This window comes from Mytilus californianus, unplaced genomic scaffold, assembly GCF_021869535.1.
Source record: "Mytilus californianus isolate M0D057914Y unplaced genomic scaffold, xbMytCali1.0.p SCAF_14, whole genome shotgun sequence".
Lineage (NCBI taxonomy): Eukaryota > Metazoa > Mollusca > Bivalvia > Mytilida > Mytilidae > Mytilus > Mytilus californianus.
Genome location: NW_026262626.1, coordinates 27,638,315 through 27,656,824, shown reverse-complemented (window position 1 = coordinate 27,656,824; position 18,510 = coordinate 27,638,315). Strand labels below are relative to the sequence as shown.

Genomic DNA, 18,510 nt, shown 5'->3' with positions numbered 1-18,510 from the left:
TAGGCGAAGGTAGTTTACCGATGGTTTAAACTCGTAGTAAAAGTTACTTTAAGATATATTAAAATAATTAAATTTTGGATGTAATACGTCTTCTGATTGGCTGAAAGTGTTTTGTCTATCAGCTCATAGACATAATTTTGTCATGTGACCGTGACGTCAACAACGTTTTTATCATGATTTACGCCTTTTTAGAATTAAATTATAAGGAACGACAATTCCTACGCGGGTTATTCAGTGTGCACCACATTTTTGATGTTATTTCTTCGTAGACAGAAAAAATACTACAGTAATTCCTTAAATAAAATTCCAAAACATAGAAGAAAACAAAGAGTTATGTTTTAATTATTAAATTTATAATTATTTTTGTGATTATTATAAACTCTAAACACTTGTATAATCGCTTTTGAAATTGTGATTTTAGGAAAGATGGTGATGTAGAGTTTAAATTTTCTCTGATATTTCATGTATTGTGGAATATTATTCCATAATAGTTAGTTTAAAAACTGTATGCATCTCATTGGCCCAAAATGTCTATAAAAGTAAAACTCTATGAAAGGGTCAAAATTATAGTATAATGTTTACGGAACATCTAGCCTTAGATCTAAACTGACCGCAAGCGAAATTTTTGAACTTTAGTGGATTTTCTGCCATTGAAATATTTGATCATCGACTAAGATAAACATGACATATTATAATAGTTTCAAACATGTTCAGTATAAATAGCTTACATGAGCAACACGACGGGTGCCACATGTGGAGCAGGATCTGCTTACCCTTTCGGATTACCTCAGATCACCCCCAGTTGTTAGTGGTGTTCGTGTTGCTCAGTCTATGGTTTTCTATGTTGTGTTGTGTTCTGTTGATTTTCTGTTTGTCTTTTTTTTTTAGCCATGGCGTTATTTTCGACTTATGAGTTTGAATTTCCCTTTGTATCCTTCGCCTCTCCTTTACTAATGCTGCATGCAAAACTATTCATTTATATTTGGTCCTAGACAATTATTGTTCTTCATAGTCATATTAAATTGTATTGCAACCAGGAAATTAGATTTTTTTCATTGATTTAAAAAATTTGTTTTGGACAGAGCTCATTTACGGAATATACGTAAACTGAATGACGTTGATAGCTCAAAAGTTCCACATAACATTCAAAATTCATCAGATTAAAAAAAAAAATCAGCAACTAAATTCGATACATCGTACCGTAAATACAAATGGATTTCTATATACTTTGTAATTTTGTGTTTATTATGATATTCCGCAATCATTATTAAATAATAATGAAAAAAGAATTTTCTCGAAAACTGAAAAAGTACATAAAAAGAACTTAAAACCTATAAAAGCACGTACACACAAATTTTTATATATGCTTAACCATGTTCGTAATCCTGTGAGGGAACAGAAAACTGCGCACGGCGTATCTGTTGCTTAATCATGCTTCTAAAACGATTAGTTTTGCAAGGAAAGGAAACGATTTTAAGTAGTTAGTAAACACATTTTATAATAATTAAAACGATCTTAACACGGCTTTTGTTTTAACAAATCAACAGCTGTGAGTTCTGTACCTATTTAAGAATATGTATCTAAATATTTGTTTTGTTGGAAGAGGATAACCTCCAGGATATTTTTCTATAATTTGTCACATTAACGTCAAGAACAAGGGTAAGAATTTGTGTATATACCATTTACACTATTATCAGTATAACATAATGATGTAGTTATATATACATTGCATTTATGATCGAAGGCAAAATGGGTAGGATAATGTACGTTATCGTTACATTTTGTGAAATTTATTTATGTTACTCAGAACATTAAGTAAAATATCGCCATTTTTACAACTTTGTTTTAATTAATATATATATAATAAGTATGATGATACAAATGTTTTTAGAATGGTCACCATTGCCCTGTTAAAGTCGGTTTATTAATATAAGTGAGAATTATGGAGAGACTATTAAAAAAGCTAAAAGCTGTTAATTAAATAAAAGCATGATCTTGTTACATAAATAAGAAGTTTGACACCATATGATTTACTTTTAACTCAATACTTTGCTATTAAATAAGGCCATTAATAATATACATTTTGTATTTACTGGTACGTTCCTATTTCCAAAATTACCGAAATTAGCACGGTATAAATTATTACTGTTGTCATTCCTTCAAAGGTTGTACTATTAACGAATGTCATTTGATTTTCCCGTGCAATACCAAATTTTAAGTTGTAATTATCTTATATGTTTGATGGGGATACACATTAATTCAATATTAACTTATAACATCTTAAAGTATTTTTTATGGAGCCTAGAAGTAATCCTATTTGTTCTATTTACGAAAATTAATTTGAAGGACAATTTATTTAACACCGCCACATTCTATATGTGCCTGTCCCAAGTCAGAATTCTGTATTCAGTGGTTGTCGTTGGTTCACGTCTGTCATATTTGTTTTTCGTAGATCATTTTGTTATAAGGTAAGCCGTTAGTTTTCTCATTTGAATTATTTCCTATTTTTCATGTAGGGATCTTTTATAGCCGACTTTACGGTAAAGGTTTATCCTTGTTAAATGCCATACGGTTGTCTAAAAACTAAGTACTCGCAAAGCGTTTTGTGTTCGTACCGGCCAACAAAGCAGCCAACAATGTGTGGCGGTATGACATAAGTACTACACGGAAGTCTTTCAGAATGAAGTTATACATTCAATTACATTCAATGCCGTACGCTCCACAGAGAGTTATATATTAAATATTCATGTCACTACCACAGCTCAGCTTAAGGCCTCCCCTGAACATTTGAAAGTCCCCACAATGTATTAGTTACCTAAACTAAACAAAAAACCGTAAAATATCGTTTCATCTCGGCCTTTAGTAGGTGTTCTACTACTAATCATTTAGTACATTTAATGATTCCTAAACTACTATCAAAGAACTTATCATTAATTTTTTTAATAAAGCATATGCAAATAGTGAATTTAACCATTTTTGGAGTGTAAAAAATTCTTGAGATGTTTTAGATAGATTACGTGCTTTTGATGGTTCTTTTGATTCGGTTGACAGTTTTGACTTTTTCACTCTTTATACTACACTTCCACACAATCTTATCAGACAAAAGTTTTCCCATTTAATCAAATGGTCGTTTGATAAATCTGATAGCAAATTTATTTGTTGCAACTTATATGAAGCTTTTTTCACAAATGAGTAAATGAAATGTACTAGATATACCTACTGGAGATGTGATGAGATTATTTAAGCCGTAAATTTACACCTTGACAACATTAATGTACGTTTCGGCAATAAAGTTTATCGACAGGTTGTAGTTATTCCTATGGGCACCAATTGTGCCCCTTTAATAGCAGACTTGTTCGTGTTCTGTTATGAATCACAGTTTATGGCCAAACTCAGTAAAGACCCGTCTAAATTCTGTGTAATTGTTAATTCAACAACACTTACCGTTATCTTGATGATGTTTTTTTCATTAAATAATCAAGAATTCTCTAAATATACTGCCGAAATTTACCGAAATGAACTTACTTTAAATAAATCAAATATTAACAGCAATATATGTCCTTTCCTAGATTCTGATATGTCCGTTTTCAGACCTGCCAACTTTTGAAAACCTCCATGGGGGATTTTCCCCGGGGAAAAAAATTTAAATGTATCGCTTCATCTTGTGACTGGTTTTTTTTTTATAATGTCCAGTAGAAAGTATTTCATGTATATTTAGGATCAATTTTGGTTTTTTTTTTTTAACTCTTGAGATTGTTTTGATGCTGTGTGTATCATTCTGTGTAAAGATGTTGCTTTCATTTGGTTCGTTTGTTTTATTTGTTTTATTTCAGTGTTATATTTGATTTATTTCAGTGTTTTATTTGTATTTTCACTGTATCTATTTAAAATAAATTGATAAACAATGACTTGGTTGCTTCATTAATGCATACATTGCAAACTATGTCATGAAAAGATAAACAAGGTAAATGTCATATTAATAATATTTATTCAGTAGCATTTAAAGGAGATAAAAACAATACAAAACAATACAAAACAATAATACACAAGGAGCAAAAAAACATAAAAGCTACTAATGTTCATTTTGCACTAAGTAGAAAGCACTAAGTTACATTATCATCACTTAAAATTGTCAGCACTATAAAATTGTCATTTGGCACTAATTTCCACAGTCTTTGTTGTAAGCAACACATGCTTTCTTAGCTGTCTTCAACAAGTCTTTGTCTGGTTTTAGCTGGTAGCATGCACAGTCTGAGTTGATCTTAGTGGTAAGTAGGTCACAGAGTGTTGAGTTGTCCAGTGATGACCTGTGTTCTGTGTGTATCTTCTTGACCATACTGAAGACTCTCTCACAATCTGCATTGGAGTTGGGTATACAACACATTGCTCTGGTAACTCTTGTTAGTAGTGGAAATCTTGCTGTTCTTGTGATCTTGTTTGTCATTGCTGAAACTGCAGCCCAGTAGGAGTCTACTCTGGTATCTGAGTCAAACTTGGGTAGCTCATCAGCTGGTGTCACCTGGTAGTCAATGAACTCTTCTTCCAATGCTGCAAACTGGGTAGATGGTACAAGTACTGGAAATCATCTGGGCGGGTGAAGAAGTTGGAGGCAGACTTGGTACTGTTCTGTGCTTGTAGGTTCTTAATGTGCATTGCTGTGTTGGTGTGTTTATTAACATCATTAAGGCCACCGTGGTCTATTCTGAAGTCTTTATTACATAATTTGCAGTAAGCATGGGAGTCTCCTGTGTTGGACTTGGTCAACCATCCTGAAAACTTCAGGTCATTCTGCCATTTTTCAAGAAAACGGCATGGCAAACGTTTCTTCTTGCTGGGTGGAGTAACAACCATTGTGATAGTTTGAACTGTTATGATTCAATTCCATTTTTCATATCCTTTTATAACAATTGTCTCAATGTGCAAACAGCATCCAAGCCTTTACGTTTAATTTGCAAAATTCCTTTGATCAGTTATAATTAAGATAATTATTAACTATGTTCACCTGATTAAAGAATTTTTTTAACTAGTTAACTTGATTATAATATAATTAATCTCAATTAAATGATAAGTAAAAAAATTAAAACAGTTAATTATGTAACTCCCAAGCTGATCGGTATAAATAACAAAGATCAATAATTTTATTACCAATTAAGACCCATAAAACTTTGACAAATCATTGATTTTATTGAGGCACGTGTATATGTTTACATAATACTTAGTGTCAAAACAGATCGATAATCCTCAGGTAAATCAACATGACCCGAATATCAGATACTACGATGAATTTGATTGGATAATATCTCTATGTTGTCCTCCATTACCGGAAATCGGTAAGAACAAAATTTTCTCGGGTAGAATTTATGGAAATCGGGTTTTTTGCTTGTTTTAGGAACCCGATATCGGGATTCGGGTTGAGGCATGAAAATCGGGATAATACCGCCAAAATCGGGATAGTTGGCAGGTCTGCGTTTTACAACAGAAACTATACACAAAGATTTACGACAAAAGGGACAATTTTACTTTCCCTATTGTTAATTTTCATTTTTTGGACGATGATGTTCCTTTGGCACCGTCTTATGTTGTTTATATATCCCAACTCGATCGCTATGCCCGTGTCTGTAGTGACGTTTTGGATTTCAATGAACGCATTCTATGTATTACTGGTAAATTATTAAGTCAAGGATTTCGGTACCACAATTTACTTAAAACCTGAACTAAATTCTTCCATAGATACAAAGATTTGGTTTGCCAGTTTGGTTTTATCTGTAGAAAACTTATTTCAAACGGAATAGCACATCCTACATTTTACGGTGATATCCTACATTTTACGGTGATGTTCTTTTCTGAGCCCGGAAATGTAGATACTATCCGGGTAAACTTATCAATCCTTTAAATAAACTTATTATAAAAGGTTATCAATTCAACACTGTGATTAAATCAGTGAAAATCGTTTTTAATGGTATAAATATTGATTTTATTATCAGAAAAATTAAAACCATACTAAATATTATTGTTATACAAATATGCACTTTCACGGTACTAAAATCTGTCGATACCTATATTGCATAAGGTCATGTTTTTATCTGACTGTAAATGACGTCTTAACACTAAATTCATTGGGTGTTTTATTTGTATTGATTGATATTTTAGCCTTAGATACATGATTTTTTTAATAGTTATTATTGGCTTTGAACTAACTGTCAGTAACTGCGAGTACTCTCAGATTTGTACTTTGTGTCTTTTTTGTTGTTAGGGATGAATAAATACCCTGCCGCGGCCAGTTTGTTTTTGTTAGATGATTTTCTGCTTTGTATCGATCTAATGAGTTAAGCCCTTTTCAACTGATTTTTATAGTTTTTGCTTATTTTGTGCTGTACCGCCACTGTCCCAGGTTAAGGGAGGGTTGAACGCTCACAAACATGTTTAATCCCACCACATGCTTTATGTGCTTGTCCCAAGTCAGGAGCCTGTAGTTCAGTGGTTGTCGTTGGTTCATGTCTGTCATATTTGTTTTTCGTAAATTGTTTTGTTATATATTAGGCCGTTAGTTTTCTCAATTGAATTGTTTCATATTTTCATGTTGGGAACCTTTTATAGCCGACTATACGGTATGGGTTTTTCTCCGGATTGAAAGCCGTACTGGTGCCTATAATTGCCTACATCCACTTCATTTGAACTTTTGTGGATGGCTGTCTCATTGGCCATCATACCACATCTCCTTATTTTTATATAATTGCTTACATCTACATGTACTTCATTTGGACTTTAGTGAATAGTTGTCTCATTGGCAATCATACCACATCATCATATTTTTATATTATCAATTAGTAATGCACAGAATGGACTCTGGAATGATTTTATGATGTATCCTTTGAACTATGTTTCATTGGTATATATCTTCATATACTTTTAAGCAAACATTTACTTTAGCGAGGCTATAAATTAAAACATATTTCAACATAACACTAAAAAGTTGCAATGTATTTATGTTACCATGTAGGGTCGTTTATCTAGTCTTGACCTGACCCAACATTCAATTAATTCACAAATCGTCATAATAAGAAAAAGAAAACAATCAATTGTATCAAAAACGCAAACAATATATTACAACCAATTTATCGAAAGTAACATCTGCTAAATCCCGTTGTAAATTCATGGCCACTGGAAGGGTAAGCCGTTCTTACTCGATACATCAAACGTGTTACTTAATATATGCTCGATACAAAAACTCTGCTACTTAATATATATATCAGAACTATATTATGTAATGGATTGAATCATCATACATTATGTTACTTAAATGTTCGATACATGAATTATGACGCGTTTACCCTCGATCCATTAACCGTGTAATTTATATGCTCGATACATCATCAACGGTGAAACTTATATGCTCGATACATCGTTAACTGTGATACTAATATGCTTGATACATCATCAACTGTATTACTTATTTCATCATACAAGTCAATAAACCTTAAATAAAGGCAACAGTAGTATACCGCTGTTCAATAGTCATAATTCGATTAAGCAAAAAAAAAATCCGGGTAACAAACAAAAACCGAGGGAAACGGACTGTCTGATAACAACTGCCATATTCCTGACTTGGTACAGGACATTTTTAGAACAAATGGTGGGTTGAAACTGGTTTTATGGCTAGCCAAACCTCCCGCTTATATGACAATGTTACAAATACCGCTAACATGACAATACTACGTGACAGGAATACAGTACAGACGCTCTTTGTGGCGTAAAAAGACATACTATTAGTACTATGCACGGTTTTCCAATCAAAATTTTTGTTCAGTGTTAAGAACCTTTTGTCTTCACAGTTAAGTTTAGTACTGTTTTTTTCTAATAGAACATTATACATATCTTTCGAGCCTTTTTTGTATTTATATTTTCTTATATTTTTTGGAATAATTGTTCCTTGTGTTTTATTAAGATTGTTTATTGATATATCTTTCTTGAGAGCTTTTTTATATGATTTTATTGATGAAATTATCCCATTATAAGTTAGAAAGTTTGACTTAATTTTATTAATGTTTTAGAATTGTTGAAAAGTCGTTAGTTTTCTCTCATCGTTTAATAGATCATTTATCAAAAAGATCCCTTTATCTGCCCAGCCTTTATAGAAAATAGATGTTCCTATTTTTTATTTTTTTTTTTTTTTGATAAAGTTAAAAGGGATCTTCTTTATTCTGGGTCTGCAACAGAGGGCTTAACGCAGAAATATAAAAAATGGTATGTTTTGTCAGAGGTTGGCTTTTTTTACAAAACGTTCTTGGTGATGATGGGTTGAAATTTTGGTATGACACCTACACAGTAATTTTTGTTCTTTTTAGCAATTTATTCTACATGTATTAGTTAAACTATTTAGGAAGTCTAATTATAACTAAAATTATTGCGAATTGTTAGAATTTTCAAATCAAAATATAAAGACTATGTTGTAAATAAACTCCTCATAGACATCAGGCTTAAACTGTTGTACGCCTGACGTACGTTTCGTCTACAAAAGACTCATCGGGGATGATCGAATCAAAAACGTTAAAAGGGTCAAATAAAGCACTAAGTTGAAGAGCATTGAGGACCCAACATTTCGAAAGGTTTTGCCAAATACAACTACGGTTAACTATTCCTGGGGTAGAAAACCCGTAGTATTTCGACAAATGGAACGTTTTTTAAACAGTTAATTCATAATTATGACAATATCAGTGATAACTCATGCCTACGCAGAAGTGCTTACTACTGGGATATTGATGGTTGTTCATAAACTCATCATAGAAAACAGGCTTAAAGTGTGTACGCCAGACGCGCGTTTTGTCAACAAAAGTCATATTATTGATGTTTGAATCAAAAAAGTTAAAAAGTCCAAATAAAGAACTAAGTTAAAGAGCATTGAGGACCCTAAATTCCGAAAGGTTTTGTCAAATACAACATTCTAGTGCATGTAACTGCAACGTGTCCATTTTTACAAGAAAATTACGTAGTTTGATAGGGTTTGCTATTTCGGACAGGCACAACGAACATTTTCAGTGTCTAGAATATAATAGTTTTTACTCTATCATCATTGCACGATGCAGTTAAGCAACCTAGAAAACAAATTTTCATCAGTACTATGCAGTTTAAACACAAGATTGAATTGGTACACAGGTAATTTAACTCTTTTAATCACTTTTGTGTTTTGATACGATACCCCCATTTAAAGTCTAATTTGTCAACCTCATCTTCGAGTATATACCATTTCGTAACACGTCTAATATTAGGATGAATTAAGCGGACATTAAACAATTCTTATTTCTAACTTTATCTGTTTTTGGTAGACGGTAAACAAAAAGAGATATGAATAAAAGATGTAAATCGGAAAGTGCAATCTTCACTATCTTTTTCCTGTCTTGCAGAATAAGTCCACCAGCCGAAAAGCTGTATTAGTATCGTATAATGTGTGATTTTATCATTTAATTTATTTGATTATTCTTTTTTATATATATAGTTTATCGATTTCTGATATAAAATCCATCTTGATATTTCCAGAAACATGAGAAATATGACTATATTATTAGCAAGGCTACTTATATTACTAGTAGCCGTTACCTTAACCGAGGGCGGTTCTGTAGAAATACCATTACAAAGTAAGTATTTATTGAAAAATATATATATATATAAAAGAGGCATAACTACACCGTTGAAAGTTACTATATGATTTAAGTCAATCAAAGCAGCATTCTACTTTTTGTAACTCGCTTTCCCGAAAAGAATGAACGAGTTTCTTTTAAAAAAATCCGTTATTGACTAATAGATGTTCACTTGATATTGATGAAAGCAATAATTCCCGTGAATAACTGACAACAGAGTCCTTTCCTAGATTTAGATATTTCAGTTTTACACGGGAAACTCTACACTAAAATTTACGACAAAAGGGACAAATTTGGTTCCCTATTGTTAATTTTCCTTTTTTGAACGGTGATGTTCCTTTGGCACCATCTTAGTGCAGTGTTTATATATCACAAGTCGTTCGTAATGCCCGTGTCTGTTGTGACGTTTTGGATTTCAATGAACGTAATTTATGTATTACTGGTAAATTATTAAGTCAGGGATTTCGTAATCACAAATTACTTAAAACCTTTACCAAATTATCTCATAGATATTATCGATCCTTCAAATAAACTTATTCTAAAAGGTTACCAATTAAACACTATAATTAGATCTTTGAATATTGTTTTTATTTGTATTAATATTGATTTAGATTTCAGTAAATTAAAATCAAACTAAATATCATGTTTCTATACATATGCACATTCATAGCTCAACAATCAGTCGATATCTGTATCTTGGCATTGCACAAGGTCATGTTTTTCTCTGACTGTTAATGACGTCCTTACACTAAATCCATTGGATGTTGGATGTGTACTGATTGATATTTTAGTCTTAGACGCATGATTTTTTTATTAGTTGTAATCAGCTTTAAACTAGCTGTCAGTAACTGCGAGTACTCTCAGATTTGTACTTAGTGTCTTTTATTTGTGGGGATGTATAAGTACCCTGCCACGTCGACTCTGTGTTTTTGTTACTTGTTTTTGTGCTTTGTATCGTTCTGATGAGTTAAGCCCTTTTCAACTGATTTTTATAGTTTGTTCATATGTTGCACTGTTACACCACTTTCCCAAGTTAGGGGAGGGTTGGGCTTCTGCTAACATGTTTAACCCTGTCCTAAGTCAGGAGCCTGTAATTCAGTGGTTGTCGTTTGTTGCTGTATATCGTATTTGTTTTTCGTTCATTATTTTGTACACAAATCAGACCGTTAGTTTCCTCGTTTGAATTGTTTTACATTTGTCATTTCGGGGCCTTTTACAGCTGACTATGTGGTATGGGTTTTACTCATTGTTGAAGGCCGTACGGTGACCTATAGTTGTTAATTTCTGTGCCATTTGCTGTATATTGTATTTGTATTTCGTTCATTATTTTGTACACAAATCAGGCCGTTAGTTTCCTCGTTTGAATTGTTTTACATTTGTCATTTCGGGGCCTTTTACAGCTGACTATGTGGTATGGGTTTTATTCATTGTTGAAGGCCGTACGGTGACCTATAGTTGTTAATTTCTGTGTCATTTGGTCTCTTTTGGAGAGTTGTCTCCTTGGCAATCATACCACATCTTCTTATTTTAAATTTTCGTTTGTTTTCCTATGCATTATTGAAACGGTGTTAAGTAAAACAGGTGCAGTCATAGAATCTGCATTTCATTAGACATGTTAGAAATTAAAATAAAATTTTGAAATGCCTCACGATTTTTTTCTGCCAATCAAAATTACGAATTCTTATAAACATTTATATAATGTAAATATAAGATTAAAAAACATTATATTTAACAAACGTATTTATGACGATAGTTTAGTAATCAACAATGTATGATATTATATAAAATGTAATAGTAAAATGTTTCAATGAAATAAATCTGGCTGACATAAAGTTGAACACACAAACATAAAACAAATGTTAAAAACTTTATCCTGCAATCAGCCAACTATAATTGTACAAATAATAGGTACACAAATAAATTTTTGCTGTATTTGTTCTTGTACAAATAAAGTCTCCTGTTACCCCTCTTCCATGTTGAGCAAGCGGTAATGTGGATATTTCTTTTTGCGTACCAGTTCATTTTGGGGTCCTCTTCGCGGTCCGCGTTTAAACTATGTCGATTTCTTTGAAAAATTAGAGACATTGATTTAGATTTTAACAACTAAAGTTTCAAGTGTTGGGTGTAAATTTGAGAATAAAAACAATATATGTACAATGTACATTGTCGGAAAATATGAAATTTATTTGTACTCGCTGCGACACAGGAGAAAAGCTCGGCGAGCCTCGCTTTTCGTCCTGTTTCTAAAGCTCATACAAATAAATTTTATATTTTCCGACAATGTACTTTTATTGTATATCTATATGTCAAGAATGTAACAATCAATACATATCATACATATCTATAGCTATAAGGTTTTACAATACTATGTCATTCAATTTCAGATTTTACAGGAAAGAGAGATGTGGTTTTCATTCTTGACTCGTCAGCCAGTGTTGGAACGGAAAATTTTCAAATTATGAAAAATTTTGCAAGGTTTATAACTCGTCTATTTACTATTGGGAAGACAAAGACACAATTCGGCCTAGATGTATTTTCAACAACCGTGACGACAGAAATTAAACTGAATCAGTACAACAACTGTGAGAGCTGTCTCATACGGAGAATAACAATCGCTAAATATAAAGGAAGCTTAACAAATACTTATTTTGCCTTAGACCATGCACGACTTAACAGCTTTTCTAAAAGCTATGGTAGGTAATCGACTTGTAATAAATATCCTTAACTATATCCTAGTATGGGTAGCTGCACCGTGTAGGTTTTTTATTCGTGTTTTTGTTTTAGGACATATGGTCAAAATTAACAAAGGGAGTGTATATGAACGTAAAACTGGTTTGACCGCCATCACATTTTCGGAGGAGTGGGTGTTGGTGGTTGATGAGGTCTGTTGTACTGTGTGGTATTCTAATTTTGGCGATATCATTTATCCCTTGTTTATGTATTACCGGTATATACAAACCTTTATAATTAGTCATGTTTTGTTGTTAGGTAATTTACATGAACCGATAGGTGTTAGGTCACAGGCTCTTGGGGCATGGACGCCCTTATATCAAAAAAAATATTTGTGAGTGGTTTTTTTTTAGTAAATATTCTTTAATATTTTCAATTATGTTTACATATTTAATTTTTAAGAAGGCAAGATAGATTGAAAATTTAAATATCGAAGATCAGATTGGCTCTGGCTTATTTTATGCACCATATAGTTCCATTAAATCATTCAAATAAGAACATATATCAACTCAAAAAAAGACTTACCTTTTTGTGTCTGTTTGTGGTTGGTATGTAAAATCACTCAGCTATCTAGAAATTACTAATTTTTAATCTTTATGGTTACTTTATTTTCGTCAAGCCCATGACGGAAGTATAAGTCAAACGCATGCGCTTTCGAACTTATCGGAATTCATGCATTTTTGGAGTTATACAGCGCGTGCGTTTGACGTCTACTTCCGTCATATATAAACTACTGGTATTTCAATATCGTAAGGATAAGAGCAAGAACTCATTAGATACGTAAAAATAAATTAAATATTAACGAATATTTACTGAGAGAAAAAAAAACATAGAAAAAAGGGGGTCTATACTCCATGCATCTGTCAGTTTGACAAGAGACATTCGATAAGTTCAATTCGGTAAGTCACATTTGAGGAAAAGAGGACGGGATTGTGGTTACAACATTTAGAACATATCCGTCGTCTTCATCTGTGAAACAGATATATTTAATAACGGTCAACCAACTCGGGATGGCGTGCAAGTGGTATTAATATAAAAAAATATAGGAATGATATTAAGTGGCAAAAGATGTAAAATGCTTTAAACGAAGGTACATTTAGGGATAAAAGTTACACCTTTTTTTAATTTTCTTTAATGCATATAATTGAACATGATTTTAAACTTGTTCTTCAAGGTGTATGTTCAAGTGTCAGGTTGACCTTTACAGTACCGGGAAAACTAATGGAATAATAAAAAGTTTCTTTCATAAACTATTTGCTGTTCTAAGAAAATGAATAGCAATTTGTTTTTCTTTAAATGGAAGAATTATGACTATTCAAACCGAAATTTACAAAAATGTAAAATTGTGTGCATATGTCACGTAAAAAATTTCAAATTTTCGAAGTTTGTATTACTTTAATCAAGTGTTAATTGAACCAGTATATATAATTTTTTACAGGAGCTAGAACTGGAGTGCCTAAAATCGCCATAGTAATGACTGACGGAAAATCTCAAGATAAAGATAAAACTTGTGAGTCAGCGAAAGATCTGCGAGATTCTGAAGTAACCATCATGGTTATCCCCATTGGCTCTGCGGTTGACGAGAATGAGATTGATTGTATAGCATCTCGTCCATCGTTCATTTTACCTGTTTCAAATTTTGATGGACTGAAGAAACGCGAGTTCAGGGATAGGGTTGGACGGCAAGTGTTCAGTGGTATGTTTTATTTGTGTTATTTTATTGACTGATTTTTGACATTAAGAAAGTCTTTATTCATTAAGAACATGATAACAAAATAAAATGATGAACAGTACACAGTATCCTCGGTGGGTCGTGCTAATATGTCATCAACTGGTACTGGCCATGTTGACACACCTGACTTCATTTCTGCACCTAATCTTTTTAGATGTTTAATTGTAATTTTGATGAAAAACTTTCTTCCGTCCAAACTAACGTGCATTAATTTTTTAATAATGTGTGTCAATCAAAAAGCATTTTTTCTTTAATCAAGTTTTATAATGTTGGTGGAACTCTTGTTTCTAGTGTAAGGTCCTCCAGACTCTGTAGTCGAACGGGGAGCGCCGGGCAGTGCAGGATAAAAAAGGTATGTTTATATTAAAAATGAATAAAGAAATGTTTGTGGTAAACAATAACGAGAAAGCATTCCAATAAGTCAATACCATCTAGTGTTCTAATTAGCATTATTCAATATTGGGATGTTCCTTTTATTTGTCGACTGTGACATTGCTCAACCCAGTGTTTACATAAGTGGCGTAAAATAAAAAGTTTTACTTGTATACCGCAGATAAGATATTTTGAAATATATTTAAATGAACTTATATGCAAAATACTATTCAACAGTCTAAATCTGTTGGTGTTTTCGCTTTATTTTTGCTTTGATGTTTAATATAACTTCTTAGATGCTTAACCCTTTGATGAGGTTCGTGTTGCTTAGTCTTTAGTTTTCTATGTTGTGTTTTGTGTATTGTTGTTTGTCTGTTTGTCTTTTTCTTTATTAGCAATGACGTTGTCAGTTTATTTTCGACTTTGAGTTTGAATGTCCCTTTGGTATCTTTCGCCTCTCTTTGTCATAGTCATCGAATTTTCAGTTTAACTTTTTTATGACATACGAACAAAGGAAAAGGTTATTTGATTGCTGCTTGCTTAACGTTCAGTTGCAAATATTTCATTCATATTAAGAACGCGAACAAATTAATAATTGTAACAATAGATAGACATTTCAAGGTGACCTAACCGAAATGAAGGGTTGAAGTTTGGTCTTCCACTGGAAGAAGAGGGAATGTTGGATAGGGACAAATATTTTACCTTGCAACAGGCCACGTATACGGACTGCTCATAGATTTACTGCAAGGGTTCTTTATGACACACAATGCGTAGCACTAACCCGACAAGATGCATCGGATAAGAGTCCCCTTTCCGACGGGGTGTGACTACATTTATACCTCCCGCACAACTAAATAGACATGCCACTTTAGAAAGGGTTTTAATGCCTGGCGTATTAACGTTTGTGATTAGGTCAGTTTAAGGGGAACAACTAATGGTAAGTAATTGGTAGTTGGTAAGTTGTTGTATTATCATTTGGCCCGACTCTTCAGTCATTGTCTATTGACTTTAAATAAATGCATTATGATAGTTTACATGTTAAAGCTTGTGATTAGGACTGTTGAAGAGGAACCACTTATGATAATACAAAGATATTTGGTATGCAGTTGTACAAGCATTGGCAAATCTTATTTCCATCGAGATTATTTGGACCCGTCATGGTCTATTAAATTTAAAACTTTTGCATAGTTTACTTGGACACGTCATGGTCTATTAAATTTTAAACTTTTGCATAGTTTACAAGTTAAAGTTTATGTTTAGGTCAGTTTAAAAAGAATCAAAAATGATAAAATAATGATATTTGGTATGCAGTTGAATCAGCATTGGCACATCTAAAATTACATACAGCCGAGACATATCTCTGTGTCAACAGTTTATTAATAAAATTGAGAATGGAAACGGGGAATGTGTCAAAGAGACAACGACATGAACAAAGAGCAGAAACAGCTCAAGCCCACCAATAGGTCTTCAACACAGCGAGAAAAACTCCCGTACCCGGAGGCGAGCATCAGCTGGCCCCTAAACAATAATGTATACTAGTTCAGCGAAAATGGACGCCACTCTAAACTCCGAAACATATAAATGAACCAAAATTAAAGATCACACAAGACTAAAAAAGGTCAGAGGTTCCTGACTTGTGACAGGCGCAAAAATCCGGCAGGGTTAAACATATACAACTGATTTTAAATTTTAGAGCCTTATTTCTACGAGAAAAAATCTAGTCAAATATTTTGAGGGGAAGGGATTTGCCCCTTTTTTATCCTGTTTCCTGGCCTATATCTATCTGTAAGTAAATAAATGAATTTTATTTAGAGTCAGCATATATGTACAATCAACAATAAGATGAGCTTAAGCTCTTTTAAACGACTATCTGTATATCCATACTTCTTAAGGTGGCACGGTAGTATTTACATTCCGGAATTTAGGTTGCTCTTTTGTGTACCCTACTTAAGTCAATGTATCTGAACAGCGTGATTGGACAAAAAATAAAGTATCGACTGAACATACTTTCCCAAACTGAGGGATGAATCAGGCGTAGAAAAATATGAATAATTTTACATGCAGGTGAAAATGAATTTTTGAGAATTTTTGAGAATTTTGTATTCACTGCATGATAAAAGACCTAAAAGCACTAGTGGACTTAGGTTTATAAAGATAGCAAAAAACGTAAACGATCATGATACATATTCAAATTCATTTCTGAATATTATAATGAAAGTACTTCAGTTAACTGTGTATGTAGAATTTGGGGCAGTGTCAGAAAGTGGTGAAAATTCTAAAAAGGCTATCATTATCCCTATGGGCCAGGAAATACTACCGTGCCCCCTAAAGGAAGAGACCGATTTCATTAAGCCGCAACTCCTCTGAAACCAAACTAAGTCGGACATATTTGTGATATGACGTATAAATGTAGTGTTTTGTACTTCCTAAATTTGTCTTTCAAACAATCTTTTTTCCTCAGAAAACGCCAATTTTTGAAAAATATCCAAATTCGGAGACGTTATCGATCCGTGACTTATACGCTTTTGCGCATGCTCAGTCGACGTACTGCCCGACAACTCGGCCCACAGCCAACTCGCACCACTCAAACACTCTCACTAATTATTACAACTTGCATCACTCAAAAAAAAGAAATATAACAAACTCGAAGAAATGTGTTTAATCATTAAATTGTTTTCTTCTTCTCTTAGTAAATTCCTCCTTCTCGGAGCACCCGTGTCACACAGAGACAGAACTCGCAACACTCGAAAAAAAAATACTACAAACTCGCACCACTGAAGAAATGTTTTAAATCGTCAGAGAGTTCTAGATTGTCTTCTTCTTCTCTGAGTTATTTCCTCCGTTCTTGGAGCACCCGTATCACACAGAGACAGAACTTGACTCGAGAAAAAAAAAAGAAATACTACAAACTAGCACCACTGAGAAAAGTTTTTTCTCATCAGTGTTCTAGGTTGTCTTCTAATTTTCTCTGAGTTATTTCCTCCGTTCTAGGAGCACATGTGTAACACCGAGACAGAAGCTACTAATTGGACATTCAAACTCCTATGGAAGAAGAACTGACAAACTAATAAAAACATAATGCATCAGTGCATAAAAACAGTTGAGAAACACCAACCCAAGCTGTGTATCACATTAAACATTTCAAGTAGTTTTCAAGCCGCGTTCGCGCGTGTTTTTTTCTAGTTTATATAAACTTTTTGATTAGTGAATCAGTGCGAACGATTCCATTGTAAGAATTTGTTTTAATTGATATTTATATATATACATTTCAGATACAATAGCTGCTGTATGATAAAAGCTTACGTTTGTGATATGATATTTTAAAAAATACACAAAATAAACTTAATAATCAAAGTAATAGTCTCAGTTTGTATATATATATATATATTCATTGACTGTTAAATATCCCCTATTATTATAAGGGGTTTGCAGAAATTTCAAAATTTATTATTACTAACAGACCCCAACTACCTCCGGGAAAAAAAGAAGTAAAAAGAAAGACAAATAATAGCGACAGCCAAACTTGGCAAAGGCAAACAATATGCAGGGGTTGAACCAGTTCAATGTGCACCGAAACCTCCCTCTTCATATTGTTACGGTTCCGTAATTCCTAATTATTCAATTTTTATTACAGAGGATGACCTTGAGGTCATTCCGATGTATTGCTATCGCCTAAATTTCCATTATGCAAATTAGTTTTGGGATTTCAACCGATCTATAAAAATTATAGATCCGCGGTCATTACAAGGGAAAAAAGTGCATTTTTATACCTGCGATTCCGTTCTCCGTTCGTACGATGTTTCATCAAAAAAATGGAATCATTTCAGTGTCAAATGATTACCTGTATAGTATCTAAAAATAGACAAACTTAACTGACTCCCCTTACTGTAGTGTGTGATAACATTTTGTGAGGGAATTCGATGTTTGCTATACCACTGTTCATTTCAACGCACTTTATGACGATACCACTTTATCAATATGAATGAAATTTTTTGCAGTGTTTTAAGAAATAATTTTACTTTAAAATCGCGTATCATTTGT

The 18,510-nt window shown here is 32.9% G+C and overlaps 1 protein-coding gene across 1 annotated transcript; it reads left to right on the top strand.

Annotated features, from left to right (window-relative positions):
* Positions 1-1,613: 1,613 nt before the first annotated feature.
* On the top strand, positions 1,614-17,820 carry LOC127724737 (collagen alpha-1(XXI) chain-like). The gene is made up of 6 exons (XM_052231833.1): positions 1,614-1,659; positions 9,535-9,632; positions 12,020-12,328; positions 13,804-14,061; positions 14,389-14,449; positions 17,742-17,820. Exons 2-5 carry the CDS (start codon positions 9,539-9,541, stop codon positions 14,391-14,393), a joined length of 666 nt encoding a protein of 221 aa, XP_052087793.1. The 5' UTR covers positions 1,614-1,659; positions 9,535-9,538; the 3' UTR covers positions 14,394-14,449; positions 17,742-17,820.
* The last annotated feature ends 690 nt before the right edge of the window (positions 17,821-18,510 follow it).